Source organism: Danio aesculapii, chromosome 10 (assembly GCF_903798145.1).
Source record: "Danio aesculapii chromosome 10, fDanAes4.1, whole genome shotgun sequence".
In the NCBI taxonomy this organism is placed as follows: domain Eukaryota; kingdom Metazoa; phylum Chordata; class Actinopteri; order Cypriniformes; family Danionidae; genus Danio; species Danio aesculapii.
The window spans coordinates 13,621,962-13,649,508 of record NC_079444.1 but is presented as its reverse complement, the minus strand read 5'-3'; the positions used below and the strand labels follow the sequence as shown (position 1 = coordinate 13,649,508).

General features: G+C 34.7%; 1 protein-coding gene across 1 annotated transcript; it reads right to left on the bottom strand.

Annotated features, from left to right (window-relative positions):
• Nucleotides 1-316: 316 nt before the first annotated feature.
• Nucleotides 317-27,547, bottom strand: dcp2 (decapping mRNA 2). The gene is made up of 11 exons (XM_056467149.1): nucleotides 27,278-27,547; nucleotides 22,401-22,552; nucleotides 20,148-20,275; nucleotides 19,957-20,055; nucleotides 19,703-19,855; nucleotides 17,500-17,612; nucleotides 17,317-17,412; nucleotides 14,005-14,134; nucleotides 9,930-10,010; nucleotides 9,800-9,851; nucleotides 317-1,360 (listed from the first exon to the last, which is right to left on the bottom strand). Exons 1-11 carry the CDS (start codon nucleotides 27,328-27,330, stop codon nucleotides 1,224-1,226), a joined length of 1,194 nt encoding a protein of 397 aa, XP_056323124.1. The 5' UTR covers nucleotides 27,331-27,547; the 3' UTR covers nucleotides 317-1,223.

Genomic DNA, 27,547 nt, shown 5'->3' with positions numbered 1-27,547 from the left:
CCCCGGCCCGAACCAGTCATGTGGACCGAGTACTACGTTGTTAATATTAGGAGGAAAATAAATATATTTATGCTTTTTTGGAGTCAAACACTTTGGACGACACTTAAAATTTAAGACCTCGTAAAAACGTGATTTAGACTTTTTAATACCTTTTAAGGGCCTTAATTTTCTAATTTATCAACTTTTAATACTTTTTAAGACCCCTGCAGACACCCTAAAAAAAAGGTAATTTTCTCAAATGAAAAGTAATTTAATTACAGTAACTATTTACTTTGTAATGTATTACATCCGACAATGAAATGACAAGAAAATCACATTTTACAAAAAAAAAGTGTCTTTATTTACCAAAAAAAAAAAAAAAAAAACTGAAGAAAATAAATGACAATACAAACCACTGATAATACGGTTAAGCGAATCACATTGCATAATTTGAAGTCGACTTACCACAAATGTCAGTGCTATTTCACAGAGACAAATATTAATAATATTGTATCATAAACACGGATGGTGTGAAATCCCAGTCAAGGCATGATAAACAACATAAATGAAGAAAAATAGAAAACGAATGGCTCCATTGCACAGAATAGAAAGAGGAAACACAGATTAAACATTATTCACCAAAACAGCACAATGTGATATGACAAAAATCACAAAGTACGCTGACATTTGGCGACTCTAGACTGGATATAGTGCGTGAATGCGTTTTCTGCTTTAGCACTATGGGTAACATTGACCAATCTGTACAGTACCAGTCACGTGATGCTCTTTTTGAGCAGCTTAAATGTCTTATACTTTCACGGTTGTATGTTTAACACAGCAGTGAATACTGAAATGATTCAGCCATAGAAAGTCAACATACAGCTGGTCTGATTGTTATTGAATTCACAATGATAAAACATGAGCAGAATATGCACTTCAGGGCGCTCTGAATCCAAGCATTGTTAAACAGGTTAGTTTCTTGACAGAACACCAAGCGGGATTACCAAGAACAAGTTCTTTAATGACACAAACGTTCGCCATTATCATGAATATCTCATGATTGGAAGTTTTAGCAGAATTATCAAGTCTAAAAAGAACTCAAACTAACAGCATTACAGATCCAGATTAACAGGAACTGACATTTGCGTGTGAAAGGAATATTCTGATATATCTGTAGTCTTGGTCCAACGAACAAAACATGTTTGCAGCTCAGAAGATCCATTTGTGGATGTTTTAAAAACTAATTAGGACTCGAAGCAGGATTTCATGATGGCGTCTTTGTCGAATTTGAAGCTGAGAAAGGACCGTGAAGAGAGGATGCACTCATTTTCCCCATAACAGTCTGCCTGTCCGTTATAAAGGTAAACATCACCAGCTGCATCTGAAAAACAATAGAGAACAGTGTGAGACGAATGCAGTTTAATATGCAGTAAATATTTGATGAACTGGAAGCTATGTATGTTGATGTACTTCCAACTGAAATTGAATATAGAGTAGGAGGCGGGGCTGTCTTTTACACATCATTCCCTCATAGCAAATTAATGGTACAAGGGGTGTGGTTAAAAACATTGTGGTTGAAGCTGGCAAACTGACGTCAACAAAGGACCATCACTCCAAAAACAGGAAGAAAATTTTCAGCCTTTAATTGAAGATTACCAAAAAGTTTCCTTTTTAATGATATGAGAACTGTGCAAAAAATGATATAGCATGTCCCCTTTCAAGAAATCTAAATTTACAATGGTTATTTTGATAAGTAGTGTGTGCTAAGGTGAACAATTAATCTGTGCACATCAGTGGTGGAAAGAGTACTGAAAAATCACTCAAGTAAAAGTACCATTACTTGCTTGTAAATGTAGTGAGAGTAAAAGTATCTGTTGTAAATACATGATATTTGAGATATATATACGTCAATCAAAGTATGAGTAAATAGTAACCCTTTCAAAAGTACTCAAGAGTGGCGAGTAGTGAGTATTACGCTGTAAAAAGCTGATGTATTTACATGTAATTTGTGCATGTGTGTGTAAACGTAACATTCTCTGGGTCAATGTGTGTGAAGATTTTGGACATCTTGGACACTTTAAATGCTTTCAAACAGTTTGCTGCAATTACAAAAATCGCTCATGTCTTGAGATAATTCACTATGAGGCAATTTACTTTCTATGTGCGATTTGACTGGACAGGAATAACAGGACAGATTTTTCTAATCCCCATAGACAGGAAAGAAATAGTGACTGCAGGTTGAAGGAAAGTAGTAAAAATGTACTCAAAGGGAAAGTAAAAGTACACATTTTTTTAAATTACTTAGTAAATTACAATTTTTGAGAAAAAAAAAACTACTCAAGTTTACTTTACACCACTGGTGCACACTAATCCACAGGAGTGTTTGTTAAAGCGATAGTGAACTCAAAAATGAAGATTCTGCCATAATTTTCTCACTTAAATAATTTTTGGCCACAGTATTTCTTCTCTTTTATTTGAAAGTCAGTAGGTGCCAGCAACCAGCATTCTTCAAAATATCTTCTTATGTGTTCAACAGAAGAAGGAAACTCAAAGACTTAAATAGTAATAGGATAGTAAAGTAGGATAGTAAATGTGCATGTTCAATTTTCAGGTTAATTATCACTTTAAGTCACAGTTTAAGCTGTTGTTTACACTAAAATGGTAATGTATCACCTCCTCGCACACTTCAATATCTGTTTTCTAAAACTTAATTTCCAAGCCCACAAAACACCAATGTTGTTTCGGCATAATCAACTACATATTATCTAAAAAAAAAAAATTCCCTTCATCCTTAATCATACTTAAATGACTCGCATGAATGAATTTCACATGCAGGTTAATATGAACATATATTTACTCACATAACTAAACATGGGTACAAGCATTCAGAAACCAAATGTCCATCGATTAATGAACAAATAATTAAAGAAATTAAAATGATTAAAATATTTACATTTTACCAAAAATAAATAAAATGAAATGACAGCTGGGCTTCAAAAAAAAACAATCTTCAAACATTCAGATGTTTAGATCTGTGTTAGATACGGTAAAAAATGTGCGATTCTAAGTGTGCTCCACACAGGTGAGTGGGCTTGACAAACCACCCGTAGGACACACCCTCTGCTCTTCGTATGCACCAGACACTTTCCTTCAACACTCCATATTTCTGGAAAACACCGTGTTGTTCTTAGTGTGCTCCACACAGGTGAGTGGGCTTGACAAACCACCCGTAGGACACACCCTCTGCTCTTCGTATGCACCAGACACTTTCCTTCAACACTCCATATTTCTGGAAAACACTGTGCTATTCTTAGTGTGCTCCACACAGGTGAGTGGGCTTGACAAACCACCAGTAGGACACAATCTCTGATCTTCGTATGCACCAGACACTTTCCTTCAACACTCCATATTTCTGGAAAACACTGTGCTATTCTTAGTGTGCTCCACACAGGTGAGTGGGCTTGACAAACCACCAGTAGGACACAATCTCTGATCTTCGTATGCACCAGACACTTTCCTTCAACACTCCATATTTCTGGAAAACACTGTGCTATTCTGAGTGTGCTCCACACAGGTGAGTGGGCTTGACAAACCACCCGTAGGACACACCCTCTGCTCTTCGTATGCACCAGACACTTTCCTTCAACACTCCATATTTCTGGAAAACACTGTGCTATTCTGAGTGTGCTCCACACAGGTGAGTGGGCTTGACAAACCACCCGTAGGACACACTCTCTGCTCTTCGTATGCACCAGACACTTTCCTTCAACACTCCATATTTCTGGAAAACACTGTGCTATTCTTAGTGTGCTCCACACAGGTGAGTGGGCTTGACAAACCACCCGTAGGACACACTCTCTGCTCTTCGTATGCACCAGACACTTTCCTTCAACACTCCATATTTCTGGAAAACACTGTGCTATTCTGAGTGTGCTCCACACAGGTGAGTGGGTTTGACAAACCACCCGTAGGACACACTCTCTGCTCTTTGTATGCACCAGACACTTTCCTTCAACACTCCATATTTCTGGAAAACACTGTGGTATTCTTAGTGTACTCCACACAGGTGAGTGGGCTTGACAAACCACCCGTAGGACACACCCTCTGCTCTTCGTATGCACCAGACACTTTCCTTCAACACTCCATATTTCTGGAAAACACTGTGGTATTCTTAGTGTACTCCACACAGGTGAGTGGGCTTGACAAACCACCCGTAGGACACACACTCTCTGCTCTTCGCATGCACCAGACACTTTCCTTCAACACTCCACATTTCTGGAAAACACTGTGCTATTCTGAGTGTGCTCCACACAGGTGAGTGGGCTTGAGAAACCACCTGTTGGACGTGCTCTCTTTCCTCTGTATGACATTTTTAAAACTAATTTAGACTTATAGCATTTATATACTGCCGTTCTCTGAAGATCTGAAGTGCTTCTTTAATCCTCACTTGTAAGTTTCTTTGGATTAAGCAAAGCATCTGCTAAATGAATAAACGTGTTACTATTCATAGAATTGTACATGCAAAACACATGCAATCTCTTGAATCACTGGTATTAGCAACAGTGATATTTGCGCACTGCAAATGAATTTGTGAATGCAGTAGTGTAACAGAAAAAAACTGAGCCAACTGTAATGTCCTGCCTGCTGTTTTTGGTGAGTATTTGGCTAAAGCAACTAAAGAGGTGTTTAATTAGAGTTGAATTAATGAGAAAATGTATTCATTCTGTGAAGAAAATCAACAATACTTTTTATTAATGACGGCCATTAACATTGTTATAAAAGATCTTTCTTTCTGAAAATGAATCTTTCTGAACAAAATGGATCACTTCAAACATTAAAGAACAATATAATTTGAGTCTTTTTGAGAAGGGAAAACGTGTGAAGAAGTGGATGGAATTACAAGATGTTCAACTGAAATGATCTCCAATACTTGAAATGGCAACAAAAACCCAATATACAGAAGAATCATAACCTCCAGACAGTCAATCATCACCTCCAGACAGATCGGAGATTATCTTAAATGAGCTTTAAGTACAGTGACTGTCAGAAGATAATTGATGTCAGCAGGAAACCATAAAGCCCTATTGTTCAAAACAATACAGCATGTGCAAAATGGGTTAAAATTTGCCAAGGAACACATAAGCTATATCTTCATCCAATGATGCAAATTAGATATGAGCAAAACTAGAATACCAAAACAAAAACATGCGACTAAACGCACATCCAATGAGTCGAATAAACACACATCCAAAGAGTCGAAGAGAATAAAATCGTCACTTCCTGATAAACCGGCACCAAATATCAAAAAGAAAAATTAAAATAACTGTGGTAGGAGAAGCCATTTTAGGCCCTTTTTCCTGCTATAAAATGAAAGTCTTGATCAGTAAAAACATTTGACTTGGAGGCACATTCTGTAATTCATTCAGTAGACATGCTTCCATAATAGTTTAAGCACATTTTCCTTATAGGATAAAACTTTATTCAACCAAGTTGTGTGCATTTGTTTTTTTAAAAGCGCATTTACTAAATTTCGAAATTGCGTATAACATAGGTGGATGGCGACTGACTGTTCCAAAGAGAAATGTGGACTGATGAGAGTAAAAATGTTCTCTTCTGATCTAGTGTTCATCCACAGTTAAAACAGAAAATTTTTTAATACTGCTATTGTTTTGAACAGGGTAATTATAAATTAATTAAATTAAAACAAAATAAACCTATAAAAACAAAACACAGAATTCATAAAATCTCTAAATATTTTGATTTAGAATTGAAAGATAATGTTTCAACTATATTGAAGGATTCAGATTTCTACCTTCCAATCCGTCTCAGCATGGATCAACGTTTATCCTTTTCACATCATCCTGTTTTTCATTATTTTTATTAAATATGATTATTTGATTATTTAAATGAGTGTTAAATAATGAATAAGTTAACATTCTGCTTCATATAAGAATGTTCAGTGCATCTGCCTGTCTCTTTATAACTATTTTCAGGAGCCACCAAACTAGGTCACAGGTCACGGAGACCTTAAGTGGAACTGAGGGCTGAGGACTGGAAGCAACTGTTTCTACTGTTATTTCTATGAGTTAATAATATCTAAAATGTCTGAAGTGATTTTGCTATTATTACGGTTTACTCTTTTAAAGTGTTTCTACTTTTATTCAAGATAGACTTTGTGTAGTAAGGATATTATAACTGCCTGAATGTTTTGATAAAGACAGCCGAAAGGTACACTCAGCCTTGGGTAAGAAACAGATTGTGCTTTAAGTGTGTGTGTTCTATTGGATTGTGGATCCATTTCACAGGTCTGGAGTCCTGCAGCTCTAAACAGTCTAGTGGATGTCTGATGTTTATATGCTTAAGATATTGTTCAGAATTGTACGCACGCACCCACGTGGAAATTTTCCCAGTCGATCGGTGTTTTAACCAATCAGGTTAGAACACCTATATGTTTGACGCAGTTAATGACCTTGTGTGAGAGTATAATTGTTATTGATTTGTGATTGTAAGCAGAACGGCCTAGGAACTCATTGTGAGTGTTGAAGCTGGCTTCTGCTGATGAAACTGCAAACTATCTTCAGTAAACTTCTTTTATTTATTTGAATCTCTGACTCCGGCTCTTCATCATCTGACAGACTGGTTATTTTTTGCGTTAAAATTGTAATTAATCCCTACAATATTCAGGGTTCATACCATCCTGGAAAACCTGGAAAAGTCATGAAACTTTGAAAAGGCATTTTCCAGGCCTGGAAAAATTTTGGAAAAACAATTAAAGCCAAAATGTTTTAGAAAAGTCATAAAAATTAGTTCAACAATTATCTGTGTACTTTAATATATTTGAGATGATAAAATTGAGTACATTTTAAATAAAATTAAATTGAGATGTCTATCCCTTCACGTGATGTTTTCTGTGTGAATCTTGCTGTCTGTGTGAAAATTTTGGAAATGTTGGCTTGGGTTTTAACAAGACTTATAAGATCAGTACAAATTAGCCTTTACAGGGTTTATTCACATTTTTACAACTAAAATTCCATGACTTTTCCAAGACTTTCAAGTAAATTTTCATGACCTAATGTTTCATGCAATATCTACATATGCATGATAAAAGAAAAACAGTGCATGTTCAAATTTATTACAGCATATTGTAAAACACACAACAATCTATTTAGTTTTAATTGATATTCAGATTAATGTAAAATTAATTTAAATAATGCTTACGCTGCACTAATAATGTGAGGGAAAAGGAAAACTTTTCCAGGTTTTCCATGACCGTATGAACCCTGCCTTTAGCACCCACAGTATCTTACCTCTGCAGTTAGAGATTGTTTCTGGACATGACACTCAAAATGAAATAACTCTAAAAATCAAAGCCTTTCACTCTTTCACAGAGTGTCATGTCCAGAAAAAATCTCTAACTGCAGAGGTAAAATACTGTGGGTGCTAAAGGCTAATTTGTACTAATCTTATAAGTTTTGTGAAAACACAAGCCAACATTTCAAAAATTCACACAGACAGCAAGATTCATTCTTTGATTAGTTTTCCTTCAGCTTAGTCCCTTTAGTCATCAGGGGTTGCCACAGTGGAATGAACCACCAACTTATCCAGCATATGTTGTACACAGCGAATGCCCTTCCAGCTGCAACCAAGTACTGGGAAACACCCATACACACAATTACACTACGGCCAATTTAGTTTATTCAATTCACTTATGCTGCACGTGTTTGGACTGTGGGGGAACCCGGAGCACCCGGAGGAAACCCACGCAAACACAGGCAGAACATGCAAACTCAATATAGATATGCCAACTGACCCAGCTGTGACTCAAACCAGCGACCTTCTTGTTGTGAGGCTACTGTGCTAACCACTGAGCCCAGACAACAAGATACTTTCTTAAAACTATTTTACAGATATAGAAATAAATATAAACTACATGGATTGTCTCACTTTTTTTTGATATGATGTAATGAATTTGAATGTGCATTTTTTTCTTATTTACCACGTTTGCATGGACATTACATGAAACAAGATCATGAATATTTACCTGAACGTTTTGGAAAAGTTATTGAAAAAGTCATGGGATTTTAATAGTAAAAATGTGTATGAACCCTGTATATTCAAAATAAGATCTTTAAACATATTGGCACTTAAAGCAGTCCTTTGTTTTGCACATAACTGTACATTTACTCACATAATACACAAATTTTCAAACATCTATAAAGTTCAGATTGCATTTGAAGTATATACATGAATATTTGAAGAATTCAGATGCAAAACCCTCTAAATCCATCAGACCTCTTTTCTTGTAAATGAGAATTTTCTATCAGGCTCCTTTGATTAGGTTTAGAAGTTTCATTTTTATATGTAATGATAGGGTTGTTAGCTAGTAAATAAAATAACTTTTTTTTTCAAAAATGTCACTTTACTCTGATTTTTAACAAGGTAAATTTTCTTTTGTGTCAAAACCAGCTAAATCCACTTGTGCTTTTTTTGCAAAAACCTCTAATTCCGCCTATTGGGACAAGACAGTTTAATTAGTTGAAAATCACTAAAGATGCAATTAGAAATTATTTTAACAAACATAAAACACATTACACAAACCCCCTTAAATTAAAAATATATAAATCTGTCAAGTAAGTGGCGGTTCATTCCACTGTGATAAACCACAGCAAAAAAAGCAGAAGGAAAGTGAATGAATGAAATCTGGCAAGTAAGTGCATTAATCAATAACATTAAACTGACATTAAATCTTAACAATCTGTTGTCATTTCTGATATTTGGGATTTAGATTTAATGCAAGTCTAGTTTTAAACATATATATATATATATATATATATATATATATATATATATATATAATATATATATATATATATATATATATATATATATATATATATATAATATATATATATATATATATATAATATATATATATATATATAATATATATAATATATATAATATATATAATATATATATATATATATATATATATATATATATATATATATATATATATATATATATATATATATATATATATATATATATAATTATTTTTTTTAAATAGCTTAAATTAGCAAATAAAACACAAGGTAGGCCTACTGGGCAAAAAGGGGATGCCTCTCAGACAATTTTAAAGGTTGTCATTCATTTATTTTCACCACCCCTAATGTCTTGGTCCCTTGTTTATCCTCATAGCATCCATGAGAGATAAAAGAACAACATCTTAACTTCGTCTATAGTGAAAAGCAGTTGCCGTTTAATGTATAGTAAATCGGACTCAAAGTACTGTCCCTGCACAAAAAACGTTATGAATGCATGTTACACGTCCGACTGTACAACAGGTTTTCTTTTTCTTATAATGTAGAGAGTTTTGAGGTAAGGGACGTTTTCATTTGCCATTCACTGAGAGTCGGACAGGCTTATCCAGTTCATCAAACTCCTTCTTTTAAAATCGAAAGCGGAATAAAACAGTCTCCTCATAAAAGCCGGTGTATCAGCGTGCTGCTACATTAAAAACATATGATACGATTCGCACCTTCTGATTGGTTCTCGGGATATAGCGGCTTTTGCGGTCAAAGGCAAGTGGCGTTTAGAGGCTTTTGCCAACAAACTGTTATTTCTGAATGAGCTGACCCTGGGATTTGGATGATTAGAAGCAAATCTATTTGTTGATGGTGTACTACGTGCCTAAAGCATTCACTTAAAGTCATTATCTCATTTTTGGAAGTGGCTTTTAGCGGCATCTGCATCTGAACTCTTCATTTCTTGTGATACAATCCAATCAGTTATTCTGAAAATCCAGATTGTAAAGTACCTGCATCAAAGTTATCCTGCAGTCTTCTGGGCTGAAGCTTCTTGTCATCTTTCTACAAGACATTATAGTATTACAGAGCTATACTGTAAAGCACAGTAAATAATGTGTGTAGCAAGATGACAGATTTTACCTGCTGCTGACTGATACCATTGACTCTTTTCTTCAGATTTGGAGACTCTTGGTGTTTCCTCCCATTGCCTTTAACATGATTCTGCAATGAAACCCCAGAGCGAATCAACAAATCAGGATTAAAACCATCAATTCACTTCACTTCACAAAGATGTCATCAGGTCACTCATCTATAAAAGCTTAATTAATCTGTACAGAAGCAAACCAACTGAACAAATAATTAGTAACACTTTAGTTTAGGTCACAATTCATGCTATTAACTTCTGGCTTATTACCTGCTCATTATTAAGACATTGTTCATTAGTAATTATAAAGTATGCTCTTAATCCTGATCCTTAATCCCATCCCTAATCCTACCCAAAACCTAAACCCAACTTCTACCTTCTACCTAGGGTTGGGCGATGTCGACCAATTTGGTATCGTACGATGTCTAATTTGAAACATCGCGATGGACGATGGCATTGTCATCATAGGCGCTGGTGAATTAATTATTCATGAATAATTCATTCATAACTAATTAATTATTTGTAGCCTACAGTTTTAAACAACCTGACCCGTATGGTCTTTGTTTTACCCATAACCAAATCATAATTTACACACAAATGACCACCTGTCGATCACTTTTTTCGCGGGACTCTGTGTCAATATAATGGAGTCCACAAACTTGGTTGTTAAAAAAGGTGCACAACCAACAGGAACCAACCAACAGTATCTGAGGTTTTCACTAAAATGACTAAGTACATGCGTGAAAGTGAAAGACTGAAGTGGTGTACTGACGCTGTGACACGTTACATGATAGATTCAAAAGACTGGAGAGTCGTTAGATAGAGACAAGATAAATTAAATATCACGTTTAACAACTATAGTGAGACACGATCCAGCGGTACATCCTTGATAAATTGTCCAACATGCACTGCGTAAAGCATCCACGGAGCTGGAGCTCAGACGAGCGTATGACAGTGTGTGTGTGTATGGCCACGTGATGTGCTTTTTTAGCAAGTGGAAGGCTGTTAAAAAATGCTAGATGAAATGCCAGTGTGGATGTGGATCGTTTTCATTCTAAAATGCTATTTTAAAACTAAGACGTATTAGTGTAACTGGGGCCCAAGTGTGTATTTTTCGCGAGAGGGTTTGCGAAAGGGGGTGGGGCGGAGGATCACGATGCTGAGCCGGCATCGGCGATGGAAGATGGCATTGTCTATTGACCCAACCTTAGTATCAGCCAGCTGGTACCGATCCAAATCCAATCTTGCGTGTGCGCAATATTCTGTGTTATATATTCTTGCGCGTATTATAAACCTCTAGAAAGTTGTCTTGTAGGCCCGCTATAAATGTCCTGAAACCATTCTATAGTTTAATGTGAAGTACAGATGAAGTACAGACAATATTCAAGTGGTTAAATTCATGTTCACTTCAGCGCTTCCCTCTGCTGCACCTGTGAATCATTCTCCATTCATTCACAATCAAACTGCGTGCTGTGGTCGTTTATGACAACACGAAAAGCGTTCTCCAAGACTATTTGTTCCTTTTAGTTTAAATAATTAGTGGGAAATGGGTTTAGTTTTGCATTAAATGGGTTAATTTGACCAGCAACAAGGAGGTCATTGCTGTTTCTAAATCATGTTGCGCTGTGTCTGTTAGATCAGCAGATCGCATTCACAACACTGGAGTAGAGAGGGTTATTACCTACTCTTCACACACAAAGTGGGCCTAACTGAAATTATACATTAGAAAAAGCTCAATAATACATTGGACAGTTCCTCAACGCACTGATTTCTTCCCTTGGTGCTGCTCAGATTTGGAAGTGTTCACAGATACTAGAGGGCTGCGCGCTGCTTCTCAGTGATGCATCAAGCGAGTCATTCACGCACTGGCTGCACAGACGTGATGTGCGCCACTTTGTAAAATTATTCTCATAATGCGTTTCTGTTCTCTCATCCTTCCTACTGAGTTTATTTGGAACACTGAAAGTATTCCCCTCAGAAGAATAGAGAATTTGTAAAGCCTGTGGTAAAAGTAGTTGATTATTTCAATAAAAGTGAAACTGACGGACGCTGTATGGATTTAATAAGTAAAACTAACCTCAGACAGTTTAGTCTGTATCAAACCTGCAGAAAAATATCAGGCTTTGCTAAAAGGCTGGTTATTTTACCAACAATAGTGGTGGCCTATAACAGATTTCAAAGAAAAATCTGAATATTAAAACAGGAAACATAAGCTGGACCACAACAGATCAATGTAATTACGAATGCTCAAACAATGTTGCCTATAGTTTACAGCAAGCATCATGTTTTTAGTTAGATTGTGCCGTCTGTCATAAATAGTAGGCCTATAGGTCTGTTATTTTTACTAAAGAAGAAATATTATTTGAGTTTATCACCAGAACTATAGAAACTGTATTATGCTTAAAATGAAAATAAATAAATAAATTTTAAAAACGGCACAGTATCGGGATCGGATCTGTATTGGTCGATGATTTTGGTATCGGGATCGGTTCCAAAAAAATGGTATCGGTGCATTCCTATAACTAACTATTAATAAACAGGTAACTAGTTAAGCTTATAGTGTTAGTTACGAGTTTGTTAATACAGTGTATTGTGGCCCAAACTAACGTGTTACCAAAGAATTGATATGAACTGCAAACGCAATTCTAGCCTTTTTGGCTATTTTCATAGTAATTACCAATGCATCATAATTTTATAGTTGACTGTCATGCCCTCTGTACTGAAACATTATTAAGAACACAAAAAAGTCAATATATAATTTAGCTCCTGCATATTGACAAATGCTTAAATTTTTCTGTATTACATCAGATTTTGGTCAAAGTGCTGACAACCATCTAATGAGAGATTATCTTATCAGCTACTTATGTTGTGATGTTTTTTTTTTTTTTATGTCAGCAACCAAGGCTATTTTCATGGCAAGAACATTTCAATAATAAATTTACAATTAAAAAGAAAATCAACAAACAAATGAATACATAAATGTAATTTAAGGATTCAAATTTAAAAATAACTCGATTTCAAAAGTATGTTTTTTACGATTAGGATGTTACTACAATACTGACAACTTTGGAGCAACTTCTACTTTAAATAAATGCCCATGTTTAAGTCTAGAATGCCTAATATAGCATCTAGTATAAAGAACTTCATCATGTCTTGAATTAAAAAGAACAATTTGATTTTCTTCCTATTAAGGGCTGGATTTCAAAACGCTTATTTGACTTAAATGTTTATCTAGTTTCAAGTCTGAAGGTGTGATTTTGCAATGCTTACTTTTTCCTGTAAGAGCTGATTTACTGACTAACTATGTTTTAGGCCCAATCACAATTCTACCCCTTAGCACTTCCCCTTACCCCAATTCTCTTTAGCTTAAAGGCGAAGGGCTAAGGGGTAGACACCCCTCGAAAAAGAGATTTTTCAGGACCACACTTAAAACCAAGGGGTAAGAAAATTTCCCAGAATACACCAGCTAGGCTGCACCCAGACAGATATACACAAATTAGTTTTTTTTGTCATTATTACGAACTTTTACGACAAAGAAGCATATGTTTTAATATATTCATAACCGCGTTTGGGTTTTACCATCATGCTTTTTAAAAAAAAAAAAATAAATAAAAATAATAAAAAATTTTGCTATCTATAATCCATAATAACTCCTGAAAAGTTTAGTGGCTGGGAATGAGCTTTTTACAATGTCTGGTGTAATGTTAATGCTGTTTTCTTGTGTTTGATGTATATGGCCAGGGTGTAAATGCACAGAACAGTTATGATCTTATTGCCACATTAGATCATTATGATAACATAATATATGCCTTCAGTGATTTCCTGAAGATAAATACCAAAAAAATGACACAACTGGAATAACTACAGCAGTTGCTATCGTCGATCTCATATGAAGCAAGAGCTCACGATGACATGTGCAGGTGTTGTAGTGGTGTCCCATTTCTTAGGGGTACATTTTAAAGCCCTTCCCCTTAACACTCTCTTTGAAGGGCCAAGGGGTAGGGGTACAAAGATAGAATTGGGATTGGATCTTAATTTATGTACAAATGTTACTTCATGATCTGAACCTACCTTGGGTTTAAGCACATCTGCTAACTCACTCTGGGAGGTTTGTCCAAATATTTTCTGTTTCTGCTTTGACCAGCTGTCAGCGGACACTGGAGATGATTCCACCAATAACTGAGATCTCCTGGGCTTAGAGCTGAGCAGAGGAAAAACCAGAATATTGTCATTATCTCAACAATCATCTGAAAGCAAAAATGACAGAGCCAAACTCAGAAGGCCCAACAAACACAATGTTAAGCTGCGGTCACACTAGAGTTTGTGCATGCGAATTTCTGTTGTACAGCGCTGCGAAAATGGGTGGGATTAAACAAGATGATTAGACATTAAAAAAAGCAAGCGATTAGTCCATATTTTAAATTTCTATCCAGAGAGGTCATGTTTTGATCCTCGGTTGGTCTTACGCAATAACGATGCGATTTCGCAGGTCAGAGTTCACCAAGCTTGAACTTTCCAACGCAGCGAACTGCGAAACTTGCGTTTCCGCTCTGACGCGTTCGCGTGCGTATGAATGGAAGTCTATGGGGAGAAAAGTGCAATGTGACCGCAGCCTAACTCACTAATAAACAGAGCACATGTGTCAAACTCTGCACAGCTTAGTTTCATCCATAATTAAACACACCTGATCAAACTAATTCAGTCCTTTAGGCTTGTTTGAAACCTACAGGTAAGTGTGTCGTAGCAGGGTTGGAACTAAACTGTGCAGGGCTGTGGCCCTCCAGGAATTGAGTTTGACACCCCTGATTTAGAGGTTCAGGGAAAATGAGAAAGAAGAGAAAAAATTAAAATGGTAACATTTACTGCTAAAATGAGATTTAAAGGTGCAGTGTGCAGGGTAGAACTAGGTATTGCAGTTCAAATTGAAAACATTGGATAGGATTTTTTTTTTCCTGGCTAATATTCCTTCAATCTGATGCATATGCATGTTGCCAGATTCATGACACCAACAGATCGCGAGTGTGCTTAGCCATCGAGTCTTACAATGTAAGCTATTAAACTAGTGTTTACATTTGTAATACTTTATTCTGCATCTTACTTTGATGATGCTGCTGTGACATCCTTGGCAGCGCACACATATATTAAAGCAGCCTTCATGACTGAAATTAAATATGCGGTGTTTTCTATCAAAGCAACCCTGGGTGCCAAAATATAATTGGCTAAACTGGCAATGGGCAGGTTATAGACACGGATCACACTTTTTCAAAGAATAACTCACATTAGCATTGTTTTTCAGGTAAACCAGTATGTTCAATAAGCACGTTTCTTAAATATCTGCCCGTTTATTATGGTGTTTTTATGCTTAAGAAGTTCTACTTTACTTTTATGCAGCATCTTTAAAACACTATTGCTAAAATCCCCACTTTTCTGGTTGCAACAGTTATCACAGTGTGCCACACAGAGGCTAAAAAGGTCTATTTGAAAAGAATTAGCGGAAAGTTCTAAAAATGAAGATGAAACATTTGTATACTGTTGAGCTTATAAAGTGAAATGTAGTCATCATATAGTATAATGCCTCAATGAATGAATAAATAACCTGATTGTATGCTCTAACACAATGTGCCATGTAAAAGACACACATTTGCTGAAGGAGGAACACACACACACACACACACACACACACACACACACACACACAAGCATGTCAACTTCAAGTTTGTCTACACTTACAGAACAGTATAAAAAACGTTTGGACTAACAAACTAACTGATTAGCATCTTAAGTTAACATTGATCCATCAACCCTGCTGTTCATGCGTCCAAATCCGCAGTGTGTGAGCTAAATATTATGTCTGAATTCACAGTAGCGGAAAAAGTACACAGGTGACCTACTTCTTCCTGAAATTTGTTAAAAGTTGCACATTCAATGGATACTTTTATTATACCACGAGGCCAATTTTGGACGCAGCTATAATTTTCACATGATTTCATACCCTGATAGAAATAGCCACCTGCAGGGCAAAACTACATTTTCCTCGACTGACCAGGTTTGCACTAACATATCAAAACAACAAGAGAAAATTCAAATTACTCTTTAAAAATGTTTGAAAAGTATGTAATTATGCATTGTATATTAATTTGCTTGTCTAAGGTGTTACTGTGTATGATATGTTAATATCTCTATTGTCTTTGTATGCTAGTGTTTTAGAATTTCCCCCAGTTTTTAAAGTGTAAATACTGCAAGTGAGTATTATCTAAAGTACTTTTTTTCTTTTATTGAGAAGTGACAAAAATATTTGTGATTTTAAAGGTGCCACAGAATGAAAATCTGAAAATACCCAAGCATAGCTGAATAATAAGAGTTCGGTACACGGAAATGGCATACCGTGAGACTCAAAACTATTTATACCATCCTTGTTTTCATGTAAATTCTGGTGAAAAACAGCTGAATCGGAACACAGACTTGCACATGGAAGCATTAATATGCACGCCACAGGCAGTGGACCTTATAGAACATATTTTCATTGTATTATACTATATAAACAGTGCATCCCGCAGACATAAGAAAATAGGGAAATCTGTAATTATAAGATACAATCCCATCCCTTAATGACATCCTGAATGAAGCAGTAATACAGCTCATTCTCAAGCCTGGTGAACACTGAAGGTGCCAACGATTACAATCCTCACTGAAGAAACTATGCCTTTGCTTTACTTTAAATATGAAACATAAGGAAATAATTCCTCATAAAACTAATGCCATGATCATATGAATTCAAGACTTGCTGCTAGGATTTAAGTCCTTAATTCACAGAAAAGCCATTAAGGGTTTTTAGGATGCAAGGAAGACCCACATACATAGTATGTTTAATACAAGCTTACATAAACTAAGGACAAAAATTATCATTGTTGTATTCTCACTAGGAAACTTTGTAGCCAATCAAACAGCCTGGAACATGCATATTAATGATTTCATGTGTCTGTTTATTGTTTTAACTGGCCTGTTTTTGCACTTACATGATTTACATACGAACAAGGAAACAATGTTGTTTGAGGCTTACAGTATATAATTTCCAAGTTCTGAACACTAACTATTCAGATATGACAAGAGTTTAATTTTATAGTACCTTTAAACAAACTAGACAGGTCTAAACTTCAATTCTGTGTTTTGCCCTACAGGTCATGACACTAGTTATCTGACTGAAAACTAAGAATTATTATAGTGTGTACACACTATTTAAATGCACTAGAAGCTTTTATGCAAATATAATATCTAAACATGATGGTGAATGTTTTCCCTGTGCAGAGAGAGAGGAAAAAAAAAACAAAAACAAAACAAGTTAAATATGATGGTTAAGGGTCTCTATGGCAACAATCACCGCACCGGAATGGTTTGCATGGTGTGCTGCCATTGGACGCAAAATCCTCATCACTGCTTGTCGACTCTCCTTTGTGTTTGGCAATCCATTCTTTGAGCTGCCTGCAGACAGGCACATTACGGCTCAGTTACACTTTATCCAAACAAAAACACAACATTCTCATCAATGAGACAAAATAGAAGATGTACCTCATGAATGGAATAGCCATGAAAAACTTGTTAGGAGCCAATCCAAGCTTGGATTTAGGAGTCATATCGTTCCTGTGGCAAGGCAGTTTATCCACTGGGAACCATTCAATGTTCTGTCAGGAATCAAAACAGCAGAAAAATTAAAGGTGTAGCTCACCTTTGAAAATTTCTATAAATATAAATGAAATTTCTATTTCTATAGAAATAAATGAAAATTTCTCACCATTTACATTCAAGTGCCTTTAAATCAGGGGTGTCCAAAAACTAAACTTTTTTTGAAACTAAACTAGAGCTGTGGGCCAAAGTTAAATATGCCAAACCGTATTACATTAAATTTGCCATGTGTAATTTCTCATTTATTACTGTATTATTTAAAAATAACTTTAAAACGTTGCTTAAAAACATAATAAAAAATTATGCAGTAACATTTTTAACGTTTTATAATGAACATATTATAGTAAAAACATAAACAATCCCATTTATAACACAATGGAGTACAATGCTGAATACACTAGTCGAGCTGCTCCTGCCTTTGCCTTGATTTGCTCGCCGATGTCTTGTGCATCTGTCAAGTGACAGTATTTACATTTTAAAAGTCTGATTCATTTACAACATTTAAATGAAACATTTCATTATAGTTGGCATTTTAGTTGGTAACCTTTAGTTTGGCCCGCCATCCCATCTGAAAAGATAGGGAAAATGATGGGGAGTTGGTTGGAGCGAATTTCAAATTGAATGTAAACCCTACTTTGGGCACTCTGCTCTTAACAATTACAGTAAGGCCCAATCCCAAATTTTACCCCTTATTACTTTCCTTTGCACCTACCCCTTGTATTGTAGTTTAACGTGAAGGGGTGTCCCAATTCTCTTTAGCTTGATGGTGTAGGGCTAAGGGGAAGGGCTAGATAGCCCTTGAAACAGAGATTTTCCAGCACCACACTTGAAAATTACGAGGGTAAAAAAGTTCCCAAAATACAACTACAACGACAAAATGGCTGCATATGGGAGTCAGGAGATGGACAAATTAGCATTTTTTGGCAATATTAAGAATTTTTACAACAAACAAGCAAATGTTTTAATACATTCATAATTTACATTCAAAAAACATAATGTACAAAAACACTAAATTTCGCTATCGATAATCCCTAATAGTAACTCCTGTATAGCAGTCCCACAACATACTTTCACATGTGACACTCAATGACATTTGAATCCCCTGTCGGAAAAGTCTAGTGGCTGGGAATTACCCTTTTTACAGTGTCTGGTACAACATCGTCTCCTTGCATTAACATAGATGAATATGGCCATGGTGTAAATGCAGAGTAACATGACAGTTGCAAGTTTATTTCCACATTTTATCATTATAATAACAACATGTTGACTTCTGTGATTTCCTTAAGTTAAATACCCCAACTGGAATAACTACAGCAGTTACTGTTGTCAATCTCATCTAAATTAGGAGCTCGTGACGACATATGATGACGTGTGCAGGTGTTGTAGTCGTGTCCCATTTCTTAGAGGTAAATTTTGAAACCCCTCCCCTTCACACTCTGTTTCAAGGGCCAAGAGGAAGGGGTAGGAGTAAAAAAAAAATTAATTGGGATTGGGCCTAAATTTCTTTCTTCTGTTGAGCACAACACAAAATAAATCTAAAGAATGTTGGAAAAAGCAGCTATTGACATCCATAGAAAAACAAAAAAATACAACCGAAATTAACTGCCATTTTTTCCAAACATTCTTCAGTTTATCTTACATTGTGCTCATCAGAAAAACTCAAAGAGGTTTGGACCATGTTGAGAGTAAGTAAACAATGGCACAAAATTCCATTTTGGGTGAACTTCCCCTTTAAAATGATCAATAAAAATGCTTCTAAAAAACCAAAAGAACATTACACTTTTGTACTCAAGTGGGCCAGACAAGTTTTACTACTCTGACTTGGTAATGTTAGTTATATTGTTCAGAATCTTAAATTCCAACTCGATAATAACTGAAAGCTATCAAAAGGTTAAATAACACGAAGGAAAGCTGTGAAAAAATTTATTTTAAGCATGTTATGTTTCCGTTTGTTTATTTATTTATTGCCACATAAGCAACTCATGGCTATTTTAGGATTACTGTCCCTGATTCTCTTTCATTTGATTCTGAAGTTGTAACAAACCGGCAATAAATATATTTTGACCAAAAAAAAAAATCATATACACACCCTAATTTCTTTTCTGGTCTTTGGGTTGAACTTGGTGTCTTTAGGAACTCCTGGTATAATGTACAATCGAGCCAGCTGATCTGCAATCCTCTGCTCTATATACGTCTTCTTGCAGATACGATCTCTGATGTCAAATCCCGTCTCTTCTAAAACCTGCAAAAAGCAAAACAACATTGACATGGTTATCATTATTTTGACCTATAAATACACAAGATCTTGGTTTTATTTTTCTGAAGCAAAGAAAAACTGCATACTTCTCTCACAGCGCAGTCGTGGAAAGCCTCATCTTCATTGACTTTTCCTTTAGGAAAACCCCAGCCAGACTTGGCTAGATAACCCTGGACCATCAACACCTTCAGACAGAAAATAAAACTTCAATAAGGACATCAAGATCTTTAAAGTAATGTGTAACAGATTATGAGTTCTTCAGCAGATGTGAACTTGCATTGTCAAGTGTTTCATCCAGAATAATGGCACCAAATGTAGGCACACCCATCTTATATTCTTTCCACTGCTCTAAAACCTTCTGAACATCCTCTCCTTGGGGCAGCAGGAATGGACAGTGACTAAAAAGTAATTGCAATGTTAAAGAAATATGCAGAAAGAAATAAATTATATACAGTTGAAGTCAGAATTATTAGCCCCCCCTTTTAATTTATTTTCTTTTTTAAATATTTCCCAAACTATGTTTAACAGAGCAAGGAAATTTTCACAGTATATCTGATAATATTTTTTCTTCTGGAGAAAGTCTTATTTGTTTTATTTTGGCTAGAATAAAAGCAGTTTTTAATTTTTTAAAAAACAATTTTATGGTCAAAATTATTAGCCCCTTCAAGCTATATTTTTTTCGATAGTCTACAGAACAAACCATCATTATACAATAGCTTGCCTACTTATTCTAACCTGCCTAGTTAACCTAATTAACCTAGTTAAGCCTTTAAATGTCACTTTAAGCTGTATAGAAGTGTCTTGAAAAATATCTAGTCAAATATTATTTACGGTCATCATGGCAAAGATAAAATAAATCAGTGATTAGAAATGAGTTAATAAAACTATTATGTTTAGAAATGTGTTAAAGAAATCTTCTCTCCGTTAAACAGAAATTGGGAAATCATGTCACCATAATATTAGCTGTCAAAAAATGGTCATGACTGCATAAATTATTATTCTTTTTTTTTTAAAAAAGTCGCATATTATGCATGTCTATTATTATACACAAATTGTACATGTTTGTATGCAAAACGTCCATATCAATATATTTTCCCTTAGAACCACCAGGTGGCAGTCTTTGAACTTTTATTTCGGAGTGCAGACTGCATACAGTAAGTTTTAATAATATATATAATTTTGAACTTTAATTTTAACTTGTGTGTGTGTGTGTATATATATTTACTTTTTTCCCCAAGTGTATATAACTACTACTGTAAGAAAATTTAACTGAACTGACCCAATCTAATCCTGTTTATGTGAAATAGGCCTGCTCCCATGCAGGTTTGAGCTACCAGACCTGTTACTATGACAACAACTCTCGGATGAGTTTTGAAAAACAAAACAATTCTGGATTGTGTCAAATTGTCAATAACCAAATCCAGCTAACCGAGTAACCTAAGAGCAAGAACAGACCCCTGGTCAAAATGCGAGGACAAAAGTTTCACATTAAAACAGATACAAACATATAAAATAAACTAAATTTAGTTCTGTTCGCATTCGACAAATACAGAGATGTGTTGTAATTGTTGATTTCCTAAATGGATTCTATGGAACATCCTTGTTATTCCCCTCACAATTCTTGCACTGGGTTAATCAGGGGTTTCATTTATAAAAATGTAAAAATGTAGAGCAGTGCGAATGAAGATTCTTGTTTGATGTAAGCCTAAAACAAAGAATTTCTTTTTTTGCTTTAGTGTCCACAGCACTACGTGGCATTTAAAACAAAAATAATATTTAAAGCACAATAAAAAGTAGCAGTCCAATATTGGGGAAAAGCATATTCATTTTTTTATTTATATTTAGTCACAGTACACATCCCTTTGTAGTGTATTATTGTGCTAAGCCAGCCATTGTGCACGCCTTGACAATTACAAGTTTACAAAATGGAATTTAAAAACATTTTATGATGATACATTTCTATTTTATAACTGTAATGTATTTACTAACGATTCTGGCTCATATGATGGTTTCAAGTGGTTCAATTAAGTAAAAATTTAAATTTAATATGTCTAAATGACTGATTCCTAGACCTGAAGGTCAATATTGGTGTCGCCAATTGCCCTCATTGCCAGAATGTTTGTACGCATGCTCTTTTACTTACAGCTGAAAATATTCTCCCACCAAGTTAGTTTTTATAGGCCACAACCTTCAAAACATTTCCACTCCCATTTTTGTGAGCATGTCACGTTTATAAATGAGACCTGAGCAGAGAATAACATTCAGTCTCTTGTATGTTTTCTGTGAGCATTATCAAAATGTTATCATAGATATAAAAGATCTGTTTGTCATTGATATTCTTTCAAATACTTTCCTTTGTCTTCAGCAAAACAAAGAATTGTATACAGGATTGCAACAACCTGGAAGAGTGTAAATGATGGCAGAAAACATTTACTTTTGGGTAAATTGTTCCTTTAAGCTTTTCAAAATCTCTCTCTCTGGGTGTTTTTTTTGCTGTTGAGTGCTATATTAAAATGATTCTTAAGGATATCAGCCTTGGCGAAGTCTCTTATCCCACACTGAGGTAGTCCTGGTGAATTCTGCATGCAGAAGTCCAGGTAAAACCAATGGGCGAGCTCAATCTGGAAGCAAACTCTGATGGCATTGTCCCTCTCCTCGCTGGGGATGTGAAGAATGAAACGACTACAGGATAAAAACCACACACAAACATTAAATACTTAAAATATGAAGCCATAAGCATATGTAAGCAGAAGCACATTAAAGCATGTTTTGATCATAAGGGACTGGCTGGACTAGTTTTGTGATACCTGCTAGTTTTATGAAAAACTAATTTGAGATATTGAAGCATCAGACAATCATAAATAGAATTAAATGTCTGTAATCTCAATGATCTACATTTTACTCATACATCATGAGCTAAAAGCAGATCATTCAACGAGAATACACAATACAGTTCCTTTCCTGAATAAGTGATATAAGCATCAAACTATTTTGGCTTTTATTATTATAAACAAGCCAAGGGGTCTTCGATCTTTTAAATGGTGCAAAACCCCCAATATGATCAAACTCGTGTGAGGGACACCCATCCTGAAATGCAAAAGGATTCCATAAAGATTTTTGTATAAACACCCAATTTATAGTGAGATACTAAACAGTATTACTACTATTAGGGCTGCAGGATATTGAAAATATCTAACATTGCAATATTTTTTTTATTTTGTGATATATATTGTGATATGAATACAATTTCACCAGATGACTTAATATCAATATTTGGAAAGAATTTATAGTGTTCAATCGATTGGGGTGATTCTGCAGTGGGAGTGCATCTTCATAAAATCTAATAAACAATCTATAAACTTTTTGGGGTCCTTCGACACATTTTCGTTGTAGTCTGTGCTATTTGCAGAGCATTTCTGTATTTCCATGTGTTCTGAGTACTTTCACGCATAACAATCTAGAAATACAATCAAGAAAAAGATGCAATTGAAATAAAATGTTTTATCATTTCCTGAGTCTAACAGTGTTCAAGTACAGTAATTCAATAATAAAAATAATTCAATCAAATTAATTGTAATTATGGTAAAAAAAGGTACAATATGTTATACCTGAATGTTTATATATAATTATATAATCTCAGGCATCAAAGACACCCGCAAATGATAAATTATAATATAATCTCAACATTGCGTATCCTAAGATGTGGCCACTGCGAATGATCACATTACAATATCAATGCTGAAACGATATATTGTGCAGCCCTAGTTACTATTATATAATACTATTATATTATAACTGTCTTGCCCCAGGTTGAACACTTGAACCACACGTTGAAACAAACCAGGTAACAAGTCATATTAAGTACTAATTCACACTATTAACAAGTCATTACATCCCTATTATTAAACCACTGGCTGTTTATTTGTAAATAAAATACATATTATATTATAATTTAAAGGGACAGTTCACCCAAAAAAGACATCATTTACTCACCCTTCACTTGTTCAAGGTTTTTTTTTTTGTTCAGCACAAAAGATATTTAAAAAAAAAAACGATGGAAAAGGTAACCACTGACTTCCATAGTATTTGTTTATCCTACTATGGAAGTCAATGGTTACAGGTTTCCAGCATTCATCAGTAAATCTTCTTTTGTACTCAACAACAACCACAACAAAAAAATGGAATATACCAAGTAAAGAGTAGTAAATGATAACAGTTTCATTTTTGGGGAACTATCACGTTAATAGCTTTGAATAAGCAGCCAACTGAGAGTCAATGGAGCTAAAAGTAATAGTTAATGTACAAGAATTGTACCTTAAAACATTATTTAAAAAAAAATAAATAAAAAAAAAAAAAAATAAAATAAAAAATCACAGCGCAGTGCACATTATGCATGTAGGGAAGGCAAATGTTATTACATAATGAATAAGGATAAAAAGAAATCTTATATAATTAATAATTTGTTGATATTTAAATTCTATATTCATAAATGTAATTAGGCATGGGTCGGTCTAAGATTCTGATCGTATGATAACCTTGGATAAAAATATCACGGTATTGTGATTGCTGCTCTAAAATATATATTTTTCAATGTCCGGGTTAAAAAAAAAAAACTTTTTTCCCCTTTGAAAACAACATATTTTATTTTGAGAAACATTTCTAATATTTTGAAGCAGTAAACATGTCAGGCTAAATAATTCAAACAAATCTTTGACTTCTGCTGTCCTCAATTTAAAAAAATAAAAAAATCTAACGAATGAAAAGCCGTTTTGGAGATCTTTTCTGCTGGAAATACTGTTGTCCTAAATAACTTAAAACAAAACTAAATCTTACATACACCGTAGTAATGGTATACAGGGTTCATACACATTTTTACTACTAATATTCCATGACTTTTCCAAGACTTTTCCAGAACTTTTAAGTACATTTTCATGACGTAATGTCAACATATACATGGTAAATAATAAGAAAAACAATGACGTTCAAATTTATTACAGCATATCATAAAACACGCAACAAACTATTTTGTTTAAATTTGTTTTTATATCCATGTAAAATGGATTTTGATAATGCTTACACAGCACTAACAATGTCAGAGAAAGAATTTGGCCAAGGACAGAAAAGTAAAGACAACTAACCTATATTCAAGTTAGAGCTGCACAATATATCGTTTCAGCATCAATATCACAATGTGTGCATCCGCAATAGTCATATCACAGGATATGCAATGTTGGGATTATAGTTTGATATAGAGTTTATTCATAATGGAGTAAAAGTTTATCATCTGCATACATTTTTAAAAAGATAGTTCACCCAAAAATTACTTCCCATTTTCATTACACCCTTCACTTGTTTCAAACATTTATGAGTTTTCTTGTTTTAATGAACACAAAAAGAATATAATTGAATAACTCCTATAGTATTGAAACAAGTGAAGTGTGAGTAACTAGTGAGTACATTTTAATCTGAGTAAACTGTCCCTTTAAGGCCTGTGACTGTGTGAACATTTCAATATTTCAGATTTTAAAACATCCGGCCACAAGAAATGTTTGGTAACTTTAATAAAGATGAAATAATCTACAATGAAGACTATGCAGTGTTGATTATTCAATATCTGTACCTGAATAGTGAATACCTGAAAACTCACTTTTATCTTTACTATATTTTATTTATCTGTGCTTGTCATTTATTTGTTATATATTATTAGAGATTCACTCCTCTACTAAATCAATCCAAATAAACCTGTTAAATCATCTGGTGAAATTGTATTCACATCGCAATATACATCACAGAAATACAAAATACCGTAATGTCAGATTTTTCCAATATCACACAGCCCTAATTCAAGTATACAGATATTTGTCAAACTAATTTCCATGACTTTTCCAAAACTTTGTGGGTTTTTCTGTTTTTCCAAAACTTTTCCAGGCCTGGAAAACGCCATGTCAAAACTCCATGACTTTTCCAGGTTTTCCATGACTGTATGAACCCCATGATATAGCAGAAAAATGTGCCGGTTTTAAAATCTTGACTTTTCCGCGGTATATCTTCAAAACGATCATTGTCCCATGCCTAAATGTAATTTTTTCTAAATTCCCCCAAGACTAGTGGTGTTTAAAGAAAAATGTGCGATATATTTGAAGAGAGATGAAAAGCTAAAAAGCAAGATATTTATATTCATTATTTGGGGATTTTGGTTTCATATTGTGAGAACTTCAACTCGTCTGCTATGTATTTTATCACTTATTTTATTATTTTTTTGTTATTTTATTTATTTACAGTTGAAGTCAGAATTATTAGCCCTCCGTTGAATGTTTTTTTCTTTTTTAATATTTCACAAATGATGTTTAGCAGAGCAACAACACTTTCACAGTATGTCTGATAATATTTTTTCTTCTGAATAAAGTATTTTTTGTTTTATTTCAGCAAGAATAAAAGCAGTTTTTAATTATTTAAAAACCGTTTTAAGGTGAAAATTATTAGCACCTTTAAGCTATATTTTTTTCAAAAGTCTACAGAATAAATCATCATTATACAATAACTTGCCTAATTACCCTAACCTGCCTAGTTAACCTAATTAACCTAGTCAAGCCTTTAAATGTCACTTTAAGCTGTATAGAAGCGTCTTGAAAAATACCTAGTACAATATTAATTGTCATCATAGCATCAGTTATTAGAAATGAGTTATTAAAACTATTATGTTTAGAAATGTGTTGAAAAAAATCTTCTCTCTCTTAAACAGGAATTGGGGAAAACAGGGGGGCTAATAATTCTGACTTCAACTGTATATATGTTGTGTTATTGTTATTGAGGATGGAAGGATTGTGAAAGTGAATTGTTTGTTATCTGAGTCTTTTGTGTAATTTAAAAAGTATTAATGCCTTTCTGTTCATGCATTGTTAATAAAAAATAAACAAAAGTTATTACCGGAAATGCAGGAACCATAGCATGTACGGAAGTAGTTCTACAAGTAGTCAGTCAACTGACCATTTAGGTCAAAATGACAAAATACTTAACAACAGCTATTAATATATTCTTCTTCAGACGGCAGAACAGCCCAGTGTTTACAAACATGTACAGCCAACATCCAACCGAATTGGCACGTGTCCAAAACTGCAGCTGACTTAAAACGCGCATGTGATGCACAACACAAACATCCTGCAGGCTCAAAACGCACCAATGATAAACGAAAGCGCAAAGCTCACTGCGAAGGTATCTTCTTCAATCCCTAAAGTCTTCCTACGTTAGTGGCTTCATATATGTATTGCAACGCAGCCTTACAACAAAGACAGTTACACAGCACTCGACTGCTCAAACTAACTTAATATGAACGCATATTAAACCTACAGTACAGTTAACGTTCGTTTTAATCATGCAGTCATACGTGAATGTATTCTGTCGTTTTACCTGCAAAGGTCATCCAGTAAACCTCTTGGAATCTCCCCTCTTTTTGTCTCCATGTTAAGGGTAAAAACATCCCGAACAAGCAAGACTAGTGCATTAAAAACAGCGCAAAGCAACTAAACTTGCGTGCTTCGCATTTATAATAAGTGACTCAAGTCCATATTTCTGGCTAGTCAAGCACTTGACGTTAAAAGAGCAGCCAGCGTTGGGGGATTTATAACTACGACGCCGATGCTAACTGGCTAAAAATATAGCAACGCGAATTTGTGAACG